Source organism: Chiroxiphia lanceolata, chromosome 15 (assembly GCF_009829145.1).
Source record: "Chiroxiphia lanceolata isolate bChiLan1 chromosome 15, bChiLan1.pri, whole genome shotgun sequence".
Classification (NCBI taxonomy): Eukaryota; Metazoa; Chordata; class Aves; order Passeriformes; family Pipridae; genus Chiroxiphia; species Chiroxiphia lanceolata.
In genome coordinates this window covers 5,607,909-5,623,102 of record NC_045651.1, presented here as the reverse complement: position 1 = coordinate 5,623,102, position 15,194 = coordinate 5,607,909, and the positions used below count along the sequence as shown (strand labels likewise).

The window sequence follows — 15,194 nt, the reverse complement described above, 5'->3', positions numbered from 1 at the left end:
GTGAGCTTGCAGTAGTGTCTTGGGAATTGTGATAGAGCTTGTGCTTCTTACTTTTGTTAAATTGTGCTTTTTATTTCCTGTAGAATTTCTTCACTCTAGAACTGTATTTCAGGCACTTGCTGTTCCCTCAGATGGTCTGTATGTGAAACTGAAGAAGCAACAAAGCCCATTCATTTTTCTCTGGCTTTCCATTTCTGTGCTGTCAGTGTGGCTGTAGCAGGGACCCCACAGCAGAGATGTTTGCTGGCCCTCTGCAGGCTGCACATGCCTGCAGGCAGAATGCAGCCTCTGCCTTATTGTGCCGTTCAAACTTTGAACTCAGCTTTAAACCTGCAAGCTTAGATGATTTTTTTATTTTATAAAGCTCTGACTTTTTAAGCCTTTGTGCTCAGCTTACAGAGCTTGCATCATGTGTTCACTTTACAGGCTTGTTTCTGAAATAAATAGTTGTGTTGGCTTTTTTTTTTTTAAACTTTTTTTTTACTATGGAACTTTTCCTAAATTAAGAATATCATAGTCACAGACCATTAATGCTGGAAAAGGCCTCTGGAGCTCACCTAATCCAAGCTTCAATGCTGAACTGAGACCAGGTTGCTAAGGGCTTTGTGTAGTTGAGTCTTGAATGTGAGCAAAATCCCCCAGCCCCTGTAGCAACCTCTCCAGTGCCTATTTGTTCCCATAGTGGTTTTTACTCACTTTATTTCTGTTCAGAACTTCCAGTACTTCAGTTGGCACTGATGGTTTCTCACTCCCCTTTGGTTCCCCTCAGTAAAGCCCCTGGTTCCTTCTTCATAGCCTCTTAGGAAACCAGGCCACTGCTGGCCATCCCTGCACAGGTTAAGCAAGCCCAGTTCCTTCACCTTTCCCCATGGATCACATGCTCCAGTCCTTTGGGACACTGGCATCCTTCCCTGGACTTGCTCCAATTTGTGAACATCTTTCTTGTTTTGTGGGAGGAGAACTCGATGCAATATTGTTGCCATCTGTAAAGTTCTGCTAAAAATGATGATATTAAAAAAATCATTTACCTAGGTGGGTAATACAGCATTGGAACAGAGGGCATTTTAAGGCTTGTGTTTAGCTTTTAACAAGTTGGTTATAACTGCAGAGAATTCTGGTTTCAGAATGTAATTTTTGTTAAACTGAGTTATTAATTTTGTTTCTGTACATAATGTCTAATCCCTAGAAAAAGAATCAACTAAGTTTTGGACCTTCAGTTAATTTTCTGTTTTGAAAAACAGAGTTAGAAACTTTATCAATTCCGATACCTTTGGAGAATAAGCAATTTTAAGACACTATGCATTCCATATACTGTGGATGTAGATTATGATGTCTGTATAGCTGTACAGATACAATAAATACTTAGTTTAAATCAAGTGTCTTCATTGAAGTGATAAATTTTATTTTGCAAGATTCAGTGATACAGCTAAATGTGGTAGGTGAAACAACATTCGGTTTAAATTTGCTTTAAATATTACTTGCCAGGTTCCCTTAGGTTTGATCTCTCTCCTTTTCACAGGCTGCTGATGCTTTTGCCTGGGAAGTTTGACCATGGCAGTTGAAGAATGTAGGGATCTCTGTGCTGGATGCACAGCAATCCAGGCACCAGATGGCAAAATTGTGGGGGCTGGCTTCAGTGCAGGGAGCTTAGTCTCGAGAAGAAATCAGACATTGCAGCTTGGTTATTGTTCAGTCTGTGAAAGGGCAGTGGAAAGGAAGGACAAAACGGATTTTGTAAAGATTCCTTGAAGTTTTAAGAGCGTTTTTTTAACTTGTGACTCTTGCTTTGTGGAACTGCCACACAGTGGGTGGGAGATGGTTGCTTGCATTTCTTGTGCAGTAGCTCTTCTGAGAGTATCCCCACGTGAGCTCCCATGCTCTGTGCTGGTACAGCTTAAGCCCTTGCTGCCTCCAGGTGCCTTCAGGGACCTCCTGCTGGCTGTTGGATGAAGATCCTGTACAGGGTTGGGAAGTGTGGCAGCTGAGGAGCCAGGATGGGCTTCTCCCTGACAGCTCAGCACGTGAGCAGTGACTGCTGACAGTGTGACACAGAGGAAAGCTCTTATCCATCAGCAAATGCCAGGCTTTCTTTGGAGACACAGCTAGGGGGTAGTAAGCAAAATGATGGTCCTATCCAAGAATTCTGCAGAAGGAAGTAGCAGTGTGAGAGTAAACATTAGATGACATGTGCTGCCCTAAATGAGGAGGTAGAAAACATGTCTGCTGAAGCATGTGGCCTTCTCCTTTGTGATTTGGAGATGGAATAGATGATGTAGTAATGTCTGCAGAGTGGCTGTACAATATTATGATCTTGGACCAGTTGATTTCCTAGAAATGTATTTTTCTTAATTGAAATTATTCAAAAGTTTACCTTTAATGAAGGGAACTCTCTCTGTCTCTTCTGCTGTGATAACAGGCAAGCAAACCTTGCACTGCAGGTTTGGGTGGACCAGCTTTCAGGGTGACAGGACCTCAGTTCTGTCCCTGCCAACCCCTTACTGTGTGGACACTGTAAATTCACTTCAGAGATTTTGAGTTACAGTTGGTCATTTTTTAAAAACAGTTGTATTCATTTTATCCATCATTGCAAGGTTTAATTACTATCTATAAAGCAATTTGTTTTCCTTTATTGGAAGATGGAACAACACTTGTTAGTTGAGAAACTTACAGTGCAGCCTTCTTACTTTATTATGCAAAGTTTCATTGCTGGCTGAAGCAATCTGGGATTTAAAATGCTTCAGAAAATACTTGTATGGAAGCTGTTGAGCTATAATGTCATCCATTTTGTGTGCCTTATCATGATGTTCTGTTGCCTTCCATTCCTATTTCTTTTTTTCTTTTAACATTTTCTTAGCTTACCTTGAACCTTTAAAACAAAGAATCACTTTAGGAAGCTGTTATTTCTGATAAAATCGGTGTGTTTACAAAGGCAAAGAACTCCCAAGGAGTAAGGCTACCAGTTTACACAAACAAAAAGACTCTTTTCCTTTTTTTGCCCCTTTTTTTTTTCTTTCTTTTTGCCTTTTTTTTTCTTTAATATGGGGAGAGTATCAGGCCTCTAGCTGAGTGGATTATTTACTTGTGTAATTGGGAAAAGCTTTATTGGCATTCTGCTGTTAGGCATTTTAAAATATTGTTGAATTTTATTATCCTAAGTTTATATAGCCTTAAAAATAGTCTCTAGTAAAGCCTTCTTCAAAGGATATTTTCATAGGTTGACACTGCTAGCAGGGAGAAAGCATATTAAAGTATCTTGCTAATGAGCATATGAAAATTGTTAGTATCAGATTGAAGTAGGAGAGGTTCCATGGAAGCTTTAAAGAAAGAAAGGGAGCGTTTCTTGGACAGAATGAGAGAGAATGATGTAAGTGTAGAGTCAAAAGCAGGTGGTGTTCTCAACTGAAGTGATAAGTAAAGTACCTAAACTCATAACTGCTTGCATGATTACTACATTTGATGAGTTCTGAGAATAGTCTTGGAGAGGTTTGAAAATAGCTAAGAAACTTCTTCAGCAGTGTGATCATCTTGTAGTAGCATCCTCTGAGGAGATGGGCACAGGAGCTTTGCTGGATCTCAGATTCTGGAAAAGTTCCCCCTTAACCGTATGTTCATCTGTTAAGAGTAAACAAGAAATGAAAGGTGCATTCCAAAGGGGTTTTATTTTGGCTGATCTTTCTCCCAGTGGTACAGCTTTTGCTGTTGCCAGCAGGAATGAAGGTGCCCAGCGGGTGTAGAATTACAGAATGTTTTAACATAAGGAAGCAGAAAAGAATTAGGAAGGAACTGTCTTCAAATTCTTGACACTGAATCTGCTTGGGTGCGAAGAGAAGTACGGTTACATTTCTCCAACTTGATAGCACAGTCCTCCATCAAACCCCTGGAGTCTGACATGGAAGCACCATGCCCAGGAGCTCCCAGCTGATGGATTAGCCTGGGTCTGAAACTATGGGCATAAATAAGGTTTTTAAGAAAATGGAAAGTCAAAGCAGCCTGACAAGATGACAGAACACTGGAAAATTCTGGCAAGTAATTAAATGAACCAAGTGTTGATGAAAGCAAAAGAGAGGGAATGGCTGGAGCACAATTTGTGTCCAACCAGCTTGATGTCTTGGCTCCATTGCTATTAAGGTTAAAAATCCCATTAGCTTAATTAAAGACAACATTCTACCCCAGGATTAGAATCAAAAACGTGCATCACCAATGGACAATTAAATAAAGCAAGTTGTCACTCCTTGTATGGGCATTTAGATCTATCTCATTTCCCTAAATGTTGATCAGTTTGATCAAGGACTTAATCAAAAATTATTTAGACGATTATTCCCTGTTTCAAAAGTATTCTCCAGTGATAGGAAACTATTATACAGAATCGTTAAAGCATGCTTAACTGCATTGTCTTAATTATACAGTGATAAATTATTCTACCTTTCTTCGTTAACAACATTTTAGCAGTAGATAATATTGTTTATTCTTTCTAGGCAGTAGAAGACTAAGAGTGTTCTCTAGGCAATTATTTCTAGCAAACTTAGTCTTTTGAAGTGACTGGTTCATATTTGATCTTTAAATCCGTTTTGTGAACTTGTTCAGCTATACTGATTTTAAGTATTTACATTAATAGAGACCTTGGCTTGTTGTATTGTTCTGTGGTGACTTTTTGTTTTGTTTTGTTTTGGTTTTTTTTTGTTTGCTTTTTTTTTTTTAAATCTGACTGCAATAAATGATAGGAGTATCAATAGATACTCCTATCAGTAGATAACAATTCTTCTGAGAGTAGGAAACTGAGAACTGGAACTTGAGGTTTCCAGTGTGCAGCAGACTTACTGTGTGACCTCAGGTGGGACTCTTACCCTTATGGTGTTTGACCTTTTGGGTAGGATAAGGATAGTACAGATTTAGCTCTCATGGCTTGTTAGGAGTGGAAATATGTTATCCCTGGGTAAAAGTTTTGGGGTTTTTTTTCCTTTTTTTCTTTTTTTTGTGGGTTGTATTTTTTTTTTTGAGTTTTTTTGGTGTGGGGGAATGTTTTTTGAATGATGGGAATATCAGTGCCTCGTTCCAAAAAGAAGGAAGAACACTCTCCAGCAGGAAAAACTGGAAAACTTCACATGCTTGAAAAACAGCAGAATACATGAAGATTCTTTTCTTTACTTGGCCTTCAAATTTTTTTACTGTTTTGCCTCTGTGTATATAGGTAGAAAAGATGTCATTCCAGCCTCATTTGTATAACTAGTAATGCTCTGCTTAGTGCTGCTTTGCAGGGTTTTTAAGCCCTTCTCTGAAAAAGGAGCTTTTCCAAAGCATGGCCACCTTTCTGAGTCACTGTGGCACAATCTGCTCCTAATGGCTGGTGTAGCCTCTGGGATGGGAATCAGCATGATAGTTGATGCTCTCTTTTGATGATCAGCCACTGAATTGTGGATGATCCAAATAATATTTCAGTGAATTTAACATAACTTTTCAAGAAAAATGAAGTAAATTTACGATGTGGGCTGTCGAAGCACTACATTGGTTTTGCATAATGGAGGCTTAAATGCCAGTAATTTTCTTTCTGCTCTGGAACCTTTCCCATGTGTCTGTGAAGTTTGCTGTTTCTCATGCTCTCAGAGGGGGGAAACCACTCAGTTTGTAGCAGATGAACATGAAGACTTGGTTGGTTCATGTGTCCACTCTGTCTCAGACCTGGTGACCTCACAGATGCTTTGCTGATAAGGAAATTGTACTGCTGTGGTTCCAAACCCGTGGTGATCTCCAGCTCGTGAGCTTCATAAACCAGAAGCCACATTTAATAACAGTTAAGACTTTGGATCTGAATTTGTCTGCCTGCCTTTTAGGCTGATTAAGTGCCTTTAAGAAAGAAACTTTCCATTTGTTCTTAGAACTACAATTGTGAGGCCTCTCAGCACAGAGACGAGCCTGGGCTCACATCCACCAAACCTCATGGTCCAACACACAGGGAAAAATAAGGGGTTAATCCTTAGAACCAGTGAATGATGTGAGACTGACTGTTAGAAAACTGTCTTGTAGCTCCTGGGCTTTTCATCAGTTCTTGATGGCATGTTATTTTCTTAATGGGATGTTATTTTCATAATGGATTTAAACAGTTGTGGGATTTGGAAGTTTCTGGAATGCAGAAATCTCAGAAGATAGTCTGGAAATAAAAATATGTATATTTAAATAGATAAAAATACATATATGAGATAAAAATTTGGCACAGTGCTTGATTTTATTGTTGTGTGTACCATTTTGACTGTCCTTAGTCTGCTAATGCTTCTTATAGCTTTTATTTATTAAAAGGAAAAAAAAATTTAAAAGCAGGGGTTCTCTGAAGTAAAGCCCAACACAGAATGCCTATAAGCACTGTGTGTCTTCTATTACTTAACTTGAATCATTTATCACAACTGTTCTGAAATAGCTATTCCCATGTCATAATTAACACATCTAAATTTTAACACATATGTAGAGTGGCACCCTAAATGGAAAATTCAGTATTTGGAGAGGAAAAAAAAGTAAGGATACGAAAAATCAGACTAACAATTTATCAGTGAAAAATGAGGTTGCGTTATTACACCCAACAGACTGTCTAAATATACTTTGACTTTTGGTGCAAATCAAAACCAGTGTATTTGTCATCAACATTATTTCATCTAACAAAGTGTACATACTATAGTAGTATTTGTTTTTAAAATTGCATTTTATTTATTGCCTTTTTTAAAAAAAAGGCAGAGGGGATGTGGAAATAGAGACGTACTTTTTCGCTAATATTAAAATCATCAAAACCCACAGCATTTAAATAACTGCTTTAATTTTTACCTGAAAATTTGTCCTGCACCAAAGCTGGATGAATGCATTTTGTCATTTCAGAAATAGTCTTTGCATAAAATAATCAACAGCATTTGAATCTCTGAATCACAAGCTTTTTTCGATTGCTGCTCCTGAAAAGGAGTACAGGCTTTTAAGAGACCTTTTTTTTTCTAATGAACAGGTTGGTACATGATGTACTACTTGTTTTAAATAAAAAAAAAAAAGAGAGAGAGAAAAAAGGCTGTTTCCAGTACCCTGTGCACTATTGTAATGTTTGGATCTAGCTGTGCCAGGTGATTTTGGGGCACAGCAAAGGGCTTTGTTTTCCCTTGAACTTCCAAGCGATTCCTGCACTCTGCCTGCTGTGAGTGGCAGTTCTAATGGCCATGTGCACTGTAATTGAGTGAGGATCATTAGAAAGTGCAGGAAACAAGCACATGACTTAAGTTAGATAAGTGTACGAACCAACTTTAAATTTAAAGAGAATTTTGGCATAAGCTTTGCGAAAGCCATTAAAATTCATTTTGGGCCCTCCCTCCCTCCTTACCTCCTGTTGATTTGACTGTGCTAACAGAAGAAGATGTGATCAAGATTTTAAAACCCCTAAAGAAAAAAAACTGGTTGTCAGTTTTTCCTCAGCTCCTCTCTCTTTTCCTCCCCCCCACCTCTCTTCTCCCTGTAGGTCATAGTGTTTTCACGCCCTTGGTCTGCCCCTCTTATGCTGCCATTACCACTGCTGTAGCTGTGTCCAGGGAAATAGTCTTCATATAAGCACAATAAATGTAATATTGGGTGAATACTGAGTTGGAAGTGTATTAGACACAGGATCTCAGTACGTCACCAGCAAATACAGCATGTGCCATTTATTGCTTTAGGTTGACTGTTAATGGAAGGCCCAGATCAGCTGAGATTACACTCCTGTGAAGCTTGACCAACTCTGTAGCAGGTCATTATAAATCAGCAATAAGTATATTCTGAATAAATACCTCGCTCACAGGTGGAGCTCTTATTAGTGCTTCTGAGATAATGAAACCTAAGACAGATGAGAAAAACAGTTGAAGTCAGTTCTTAGTGGTTGTACTGCTCTGTAGTGTAAGTGGGTCAGAATGAGCAGTATTAGTTAAATCCTTTGGAACAAAAGAAATTATTAAACCAGTTACCATTTAGGTCAATTACTCAAAATAAACCGTTCATAGAGAGCCCTTGAGACAAGCAACTCCAAGAGTATCAGGAGTTCTGAACTCCAACTGAATCTCACTGTTATTCTCTCTTAACCAAAGCTATCACACCTTTCCAGGAATACCTTACATAAAGATTTCTCTATCTAACAGGGAAGGGGTTTAGAATTGAGTTGAATCAGTATTTCATCCGTAAAAGATAAGTATGAAAAAAAAGTGAAACAGATTTTTCTAGGAGTGTTACAACTTCACTTCATCGTATTTTAAGCAGTGCGTGGTGATATTGTTGTCTGAATTTTGAGAATGGTTATTGGATGATGCTGTGGGAACTGCTTTTTGCCTGACTGCTTTGAGTTCATAGAAATCCCCAAAGCCCAGGTGAAGAGAAGAATGAGAATATTTTGTTGCATTTAGGTAGATGTATTTAGTCTCAGGTGCTTGGGAGTTGTCCTCAAGTAATAAAAAATTCAGAAAAAAGTGTGATGTAATAAATATGAATATGTAATTGAATAAAAATATAATTTAAAAAATTATTTACAGTATTTTTAAGCATCTCCTAAAATTTGCTAAAGTTCAAGAAATATTTAATGGTCTGGCATTATAAAAATCAAATTATTCATCAAATTATTATGAGGCCTGCTTCTTGTAACAAGATTTTCCCTAAGAAAGGCCAAAGTAAAGCTCTTGGGATGTATTTATCATATTTTTACATTTATTTTCTTGTGTTAACCTGTTAGACTTGGTTTGGTAGAAACAGTGCAGATGTTGCATCTCATGTTCTGCACGTGTGGGTGACTGAGGAATATTTCCTGGCATGATCAGCAGTAGAGCATTGTCTTACCATTTCTGTTTGTTTTGCTATTTGTAGAGTAATTGCAAAAAACTCTACAAAAGAATATTTATTGAGGGAACAGTTTCAAAAACTCTTTTCCACCTGAGAAGATGCTTTAATGAGCTCATATCCTGGAAATACTCAGAAGTTTTATCTTGGTCATAGTAAATCCTTCTTTTAACTCTAGCAACGAGGAATTAAATGTTCTTTCAGAGACAATAGAAATTAGGCCAGAAGGCCTGAAGTTAAGCAGCCACAAAACCAAAAAGCTGTTTGTTTGCTGAAATCACAGACAATATGGAATTCATATGGAATAACAGGCTTTTGTATTCAATAATAGCATGAAGACATCCAGAGAGTCATTGGCAGTTTTTGCTCAATGCTGTAATATATTTATTTGTTTCTGTGTTCATAATTGTAATAAATTGATATCTGAATTTGATGAGGGACTATTGAACTGGGATCAAAGAGCCAGGCATTGTTAATCTAAATGAAAGCAAGTGTTTGTGCCACCGGTGTTAATGTGCTTTACAGTTAATGTGCTTTACAGTTTAATAAATATTACAGGACCAAATTACAGCTTAATAAATATTACAGAACAATCCAGATATAGAGTAGTCAGTTTAGCCATTAGATGTTCAGAGAGGTGAGAAATAGGAATGTGTATTGACTCTTCCTTTCTCTTTAATCTGAAATTATAAAACTAACCCTGTCAGTTTTAAGTGCTGAATGTCTCTGACTTTGTTTTGGCTTTTCTGTGTGTTATGTTTTATGACATTTTCCCCCTCTGAAATGTTAAAAATAAGTGAAAAAGGAAAAAAAAAAGTAAGCATGTTTACACTTCCTATTGCTCCCAGATTGCAGAGTACCTGTGGGTGGCTTAAAGCAGCTGTTTCTCGTGGTTACTTAACTTTCTTCTTTAAAATAGAGAAAGAAAGAAAACAAACAAACAAACAAACAAAAACCACAAGAAGTCTAAATGTCAGAATCTAAAGGAAACCAAGAAACCTTTTCTCTAGGTCACCAGCTCCTCTGGCCAAGTACATTTATTCTCTCTGAGGGCCCTAATCTGTTCCAGCCAACAAGCAGTGATTTAGCCAATACTTATGCCCCTGTTATGACCTCTTCTGCTGCAGGTGCAAACAACCACCACAATGAAAGGCACGGCTGCCTCCCACAATTTGATCAGTTTTGGCTGCTGTTTGCTCCTTTGGTGGCAGAGGTGGCAGAAGGAGATGCACTGCTGAAGAGCTTTGAGGGTTTAAGTAAAGCCTCTGTCCTGGGAGGAGCTGGTGGGCAGGACCTTGACCCATTCTACTGGGTGGGCTTGTGAGTGGCAACCTGGCCTGGGAGGAGACAGGGGCAAGGTGAAGGTCTTCAACTATCCCAGCTAAATTTGCCAAAACCATCTCTTCACCTCCTTAGCCACATGTGGAAAAGCAAGAGGTTGTGTTCCAGTTGTTACTTGTTAGCAAATCTGAGTATTTTTTACGTGGGAAGATTCATTTCCAGCAAAAAGTTTTGTCATGAGGATTTCTCAGGACTTGCACAGACCTGGGCATAGTATGCCATGAGAGAAAGACATACATACTAATACCAACTCAAAATAATTAGTACCCCAGTGGTTAGGGTGCTTGTGCTTACTGTATTTCTTGCTTTCTACAGTATCTTTCATTTTGAAGTTTATGCATGCTAACTATGAATATATTAAAGTCTATATCGACAGTAAGGGTGTCCTAATTAAGTAGAGTGTAAGAAGACTGTAAGAAACTCTCTCTCTTTCTGGTCCAGTGAGCAAGAAGAGATTTAGACAATTTTCAAGAGCTCCAATTGCTGAGATGGATAAACTGGTCATCTTGAGGGGTTGTGAAGAAGCACATCCAGTCATGTTCTGTGGTGCACGAGAGCAACCAATTCCCCAAGTGTGCTCAGAGAATCATAACTATGCAGAAATGTCAAGGCTGGAAAGGACCTCTCAGCCCAACCTTTTGCTGAGAGCAGGGCCTTGAATTATGTTAACTAGGAGCAATAAAATTAGTTGCTACTGCTTGTGAACACGTTAAAGGATAACGTACAGCTTTGTAATGCATTAAGGATGAATAGGAATAATCTCCTCTATGCAACTCTCCAGCATGCTTCAGTCTTAATTGCAAGCCCTCCTGCAGGAAGAAGGGAAATAATTAAGGCTGGTTTGAGTCTGCTTTTCTTTGTACTGTTGCATAACAGGAACAAATATAATTCTGTCAGTTGTGTTGTTACCAGGGCTCATTCAAAAATCAAAAGATGACAGTGTTTTTGTTTTATCGCTATTTTTTAAACTCTTCAATGGGATGATAATTTAGATAGAATGCAATTCTCTTACAGCATTTCATTTATTTTCTCCCCACCCATTCAGGTCAATTATTTCAATTTCTAAGGATGTATCATGTGGATCTTCCCTTTTCTTCTCCGTCTGTGCTGCTTTGTCATTCAAGGATAAGTCAGGGAGAGTAGAATGAACCACAACGTGGCAGCAGCATCGCTCACTTCTGTTATCCTTTCATGTTTTTAGGTGACAGTGACTGACCCCAAATAAAAGAGTGGCTTTCCTGACTCAGAATAATGGATATAAAAGACAGAAGACATCGTTCCCTGACGCGGGGCCGCTGTGGGAAGGAGTGTCGCTACACAAGCTCTTCCCTGGACAGTGAGGACTGCAGAGTGCCAACCCAGAAGTCCTACAGCTCAAGTGAGACACTGAAGGCCTATGATCATGACACCAGGATGCACTATGGAAATCGAGTTTCTGACCTGGTTCACAGGGAGTCCGATGAGTTTCCAAGGCAAGGTATGTTTAAAGGCAGAACTGCTTTCTCTTACATTAATCTTGAGTAAAGAGTCTCTGTTCCTTGTTAAAATATACCAGTGTTACAAGGAGTTTGAGTGAAAGAACTGTAGGAGAATTAATTACCGTTATTTCAAGTGTTTTGTGTTAAATTAGAAAGTTCTTCCTTTTCTCAGCTTTTCTGGTACTTTTGGAATTTCACTTTCTGGGAATTTGTACATTAGGCAAACCAAGATTTGCTGGTCTAAAGAGCTGACAGACACAAGTGCTAGTGACCCTTAACCAGATGGTGTCTTTGGCATGGATCTTGGGGTCAGCCAATATGCTAACTTCCTATTCTGTTTCCTAGGTTAATTTTGGGATAATAGTGGCATTTTCACCTAAATTTGTCTGTCTTGAATATACTACCTGTACTGAAAAGATAAATAAAACACTATTATGGTAAAAACCCATAGGACCAACATACATTCATTATTAGCCAGCTGCCTTGGAATTCCATTCCTGTGCCTAAGTGCTGTGGGAATGGGAATGCTGGTTCCTCTGACTTCATTTTGTCACTTCTTACCATCCACCTCATAAAAACTGAAAGGAGGAAACCCATCTAATTACTTCTGGAATTGGCTGCAATATGTTATTGCAGCATCGAGTCCCTAGAACTAATATTTGAAATTACCTGCCTGTGTGAACTTGTAAGCAAGGGGAAATAATCTCTTCTTTTGTAAAATGGTCCTTACTTTAAACACCTGTTATGTCAATAGATTAGTGAATAAGAAATTTAAATGTTTTTTAGTTGAAAAACCTGTGAATGTGCCTTTGCACTGTACACACACATAGTTTTACCCTCAGGTATTTGCTTCTCTCAATAAATTGTAAATCTCTGTGTTGAAACTATTAGTGAACATGGCTTCATAGGAACGGTGTTTAATCATCTGGTTAACTCAACCAAATGGCTTGATTTAATTGGTACTCAGTCAACAATTAGTAATGGCTTTTAAATTTAAAGGACTTGGTTTACTTTCAGTTGAAGAATCAGATATAGTTTGTATCAGGTAAGGTGTAGGCAAATTTGAGGCATAAATGTACAGCTTTTGTGCTCCCTCTCAATGGAAGGTAAAGTATCTAGCACATATTTAATTGTAGAAACTCTCCTGATTTATATATGTGCCTGTTAATGGTGTGTGATAGTTGTGACTCAGGGAATTTTAGGTTATCACACTTGTTTGTGGAAATCTTTCAGTGAAAGGTCATTTCTTGTACTTGATATCATGTTGTTGAAAGCATTCTGCCAGCAGTCAGTGTCTGTCCTCACCTTTAGATCAAACTATCTAATAATTAGTATGGATAATTAAACCCTTGTCTAATCCCTTGTTTCTCTCACATTTGTGTACAGGCATTTGGGAGTGTTTGCACTGTGCTTGGTCTATCAAACACCCAGTTCTATTTTCAGAGGTAATCTCTGTTCCTGTAGGGTCTTTCTTTGCTCGTAGGTGTTTACCTAAGATAACACATCAAACTGCAACTGGAACGTTTGAGCCACTGGAGCCACTTTCCAAGTGGTTTGTTCTGCCTTAGTGTACAGGAGTCATCTAAATATTACCTTTCCCTATCTGGATGATTGATGCTTCAGCTCAAGTGCCTCATTTTAGTTTCCAGGTCATTATTCAGCATTTCATGCTGGCCTTTTTCTCTTGATTATTGATTTGACAACTGTTCATCCTCCTCCTGCTCTTAATGTGTTTTTATCTGCCCTATTTATGAAGGGGAGTGCAAATTGTTGGTAACTGAATTGAAATACTCGGGGGTTTTTTTTTCATTACTATTTTTCCCCTGCTAGTCTGTGTTGTTGTGTCTAAATGAATAATCTTAGAGAGCCAAAGTAAGGTTTTTGGTTAGATAATATGAGCAGTAACTCCTTATTTTCCTGCTTTTGGTAAGTTTGAAAAGCAAATTTCTTTAGAGAGTAGGTCAGTATGATGATTCTTTTTGATTGAACAGTTCTTCTATTGAGATGAAATTTGAGATAATGTGGCAAGTAGATCCAGATTAAGACTTGGTAGATGTTCTCACTTTTCACATTAACATTATATGGATAAAAATGTGGTTCATATAGTAGGAAATACTGTTCATTGCATCTTATGCTTGCAGTTTCCAGCTGCAGACATCTAGGAATTTATACATGTAAATTTATTCTAAATTGAGTAGGTGTTTTGATGGGATTAAATTCTGTAGGAAATAAACATGCTTAAAACAAATAGTCTTTAGAGATTTTTTGTTGTTGTTGTTTTTCTGTTATAAAAAAGCTTGACATATTTTTGTTTTTTAAGCAATCGCAGATATATTCCTCAATATTTTGTCTCTTCTTTTAGTAAAGCTAAATGTGTTTGACTTATTGCAGAGTATTTAGTTTCACCATGGCACTGGAACTGCTCACAGCAGCTGTTTTTAGCTGCTGCCTGATCGTACGTTACTGGGTTTTGAAAATCTGTGTAAGTGTAAGGCCAAGCTGCACTACTACCATCTTTGATTATGGTGGTTCCTCAGTGAAGTGCTAATAACAAAAACTGTGTTCAGAGCTCAGAGGTCTGAAACAGTTCTTACATTAATCTTGGGTAAAGATTCTCTTTGCTGTGGGTGCTGCTTTGATGCAGCATTTGGAAGTTTTGGCATAAAGTCATGAAGGATGACATGACTGATATTACCTGAAACATCTTAGTCTGGCTTTACTTCTGGTGTGCTTTTCCTAAGATGTTTACATGTAACCTAAGGAATAAAATTCCCCTTTTAAACTCTGTTTTTTAACATCTCAGTAATAATATTTGTACAAAGTAATTCAGAATAGGTTTAGTATTTTTGTGCCAGCTTATTCTCTGAAGATCTTCAAAACAGATGTTCAGTGTCTTGGCTAAAATGACAGGTCCAGTGCATGTTTGAGCTACTCATTTGTCTTAGATTTTCCCTAAATCAGATAGAAATGTGTTATAACTCAGTACTTGCCCTGGGTATTCATTAGTCAATCGATCTGTAAAGTCCTTCAGTGGATCTGAGAGAGCATTCAAACGTTACAGGATTTATTTAAAGCCTAGGAGTCCTTTTTGAATGCTGTATTTTAAGATGAATAGAAACTTCTATACTTCCTGCTAGGATATATCAAAAGCTTAAGAATAGTTCTGACATCTCTGAATATCTGGAATATTTTGCAATCTTCTGGTAATACGTGAATTTCTCTGTATGCCATGTATTTTTCCACCAAAGTGAACCAATTATCAAACTTCTTTTTTTTTCTTTAAAAAGAAAATACTTACTTTGACTTCATTTGCTGACCCAGCACGGGGAAGGTACATGTTCTTTAAGGCAAAAAAAAAATGAAGATTTTGAAAAACCTTCCTTTAAAGAGGTTTCTTTGAAAGGCAGCTTTTCTCAGCGTATATTCTATAAGTGATTTGTGCTTGAAAGACTGAGTTGTTAAGAGTTTTAAACTGAATTTCAAAGAGGTGATTGCAACCCTTACTATTCCAGAGTTCCTCACTTGACATTTGTAGCTCATGGATTTTGTGTTTCTGCC

General features: G+C 37.9%; 1 protein-coding gene across 12 annotated transcripts in view; it reads left to right on the top strand.

The window, feature by feature from the left end:
- The window catches only part of TENM2 (teneurin transmembrane protein 2), a 634,310-nt gene that overhangs the window by 134,346 nt on the left and 484,770 nt on the right, over nucleotides 1-15,194 (top strand). For all 12 annotated transcript variants that reach the window (XM_032702528.1, XM_032702527.1, XM_032702526.1 and 9 more), the window contains one exon: nucleotides 11,360-11,635. In XM_032702528.1, coding sequence (XP_032558419.1) covers nucleotides 11,410-11,635 — 226 coding nt within the window. In that variant the 5' untranslated portion in view covers nucleotides 11,360-11,409. The remainder of the gene's footprint in view (nucleotides 1-11,359; nucleotides 11,636-15,194) is intronic.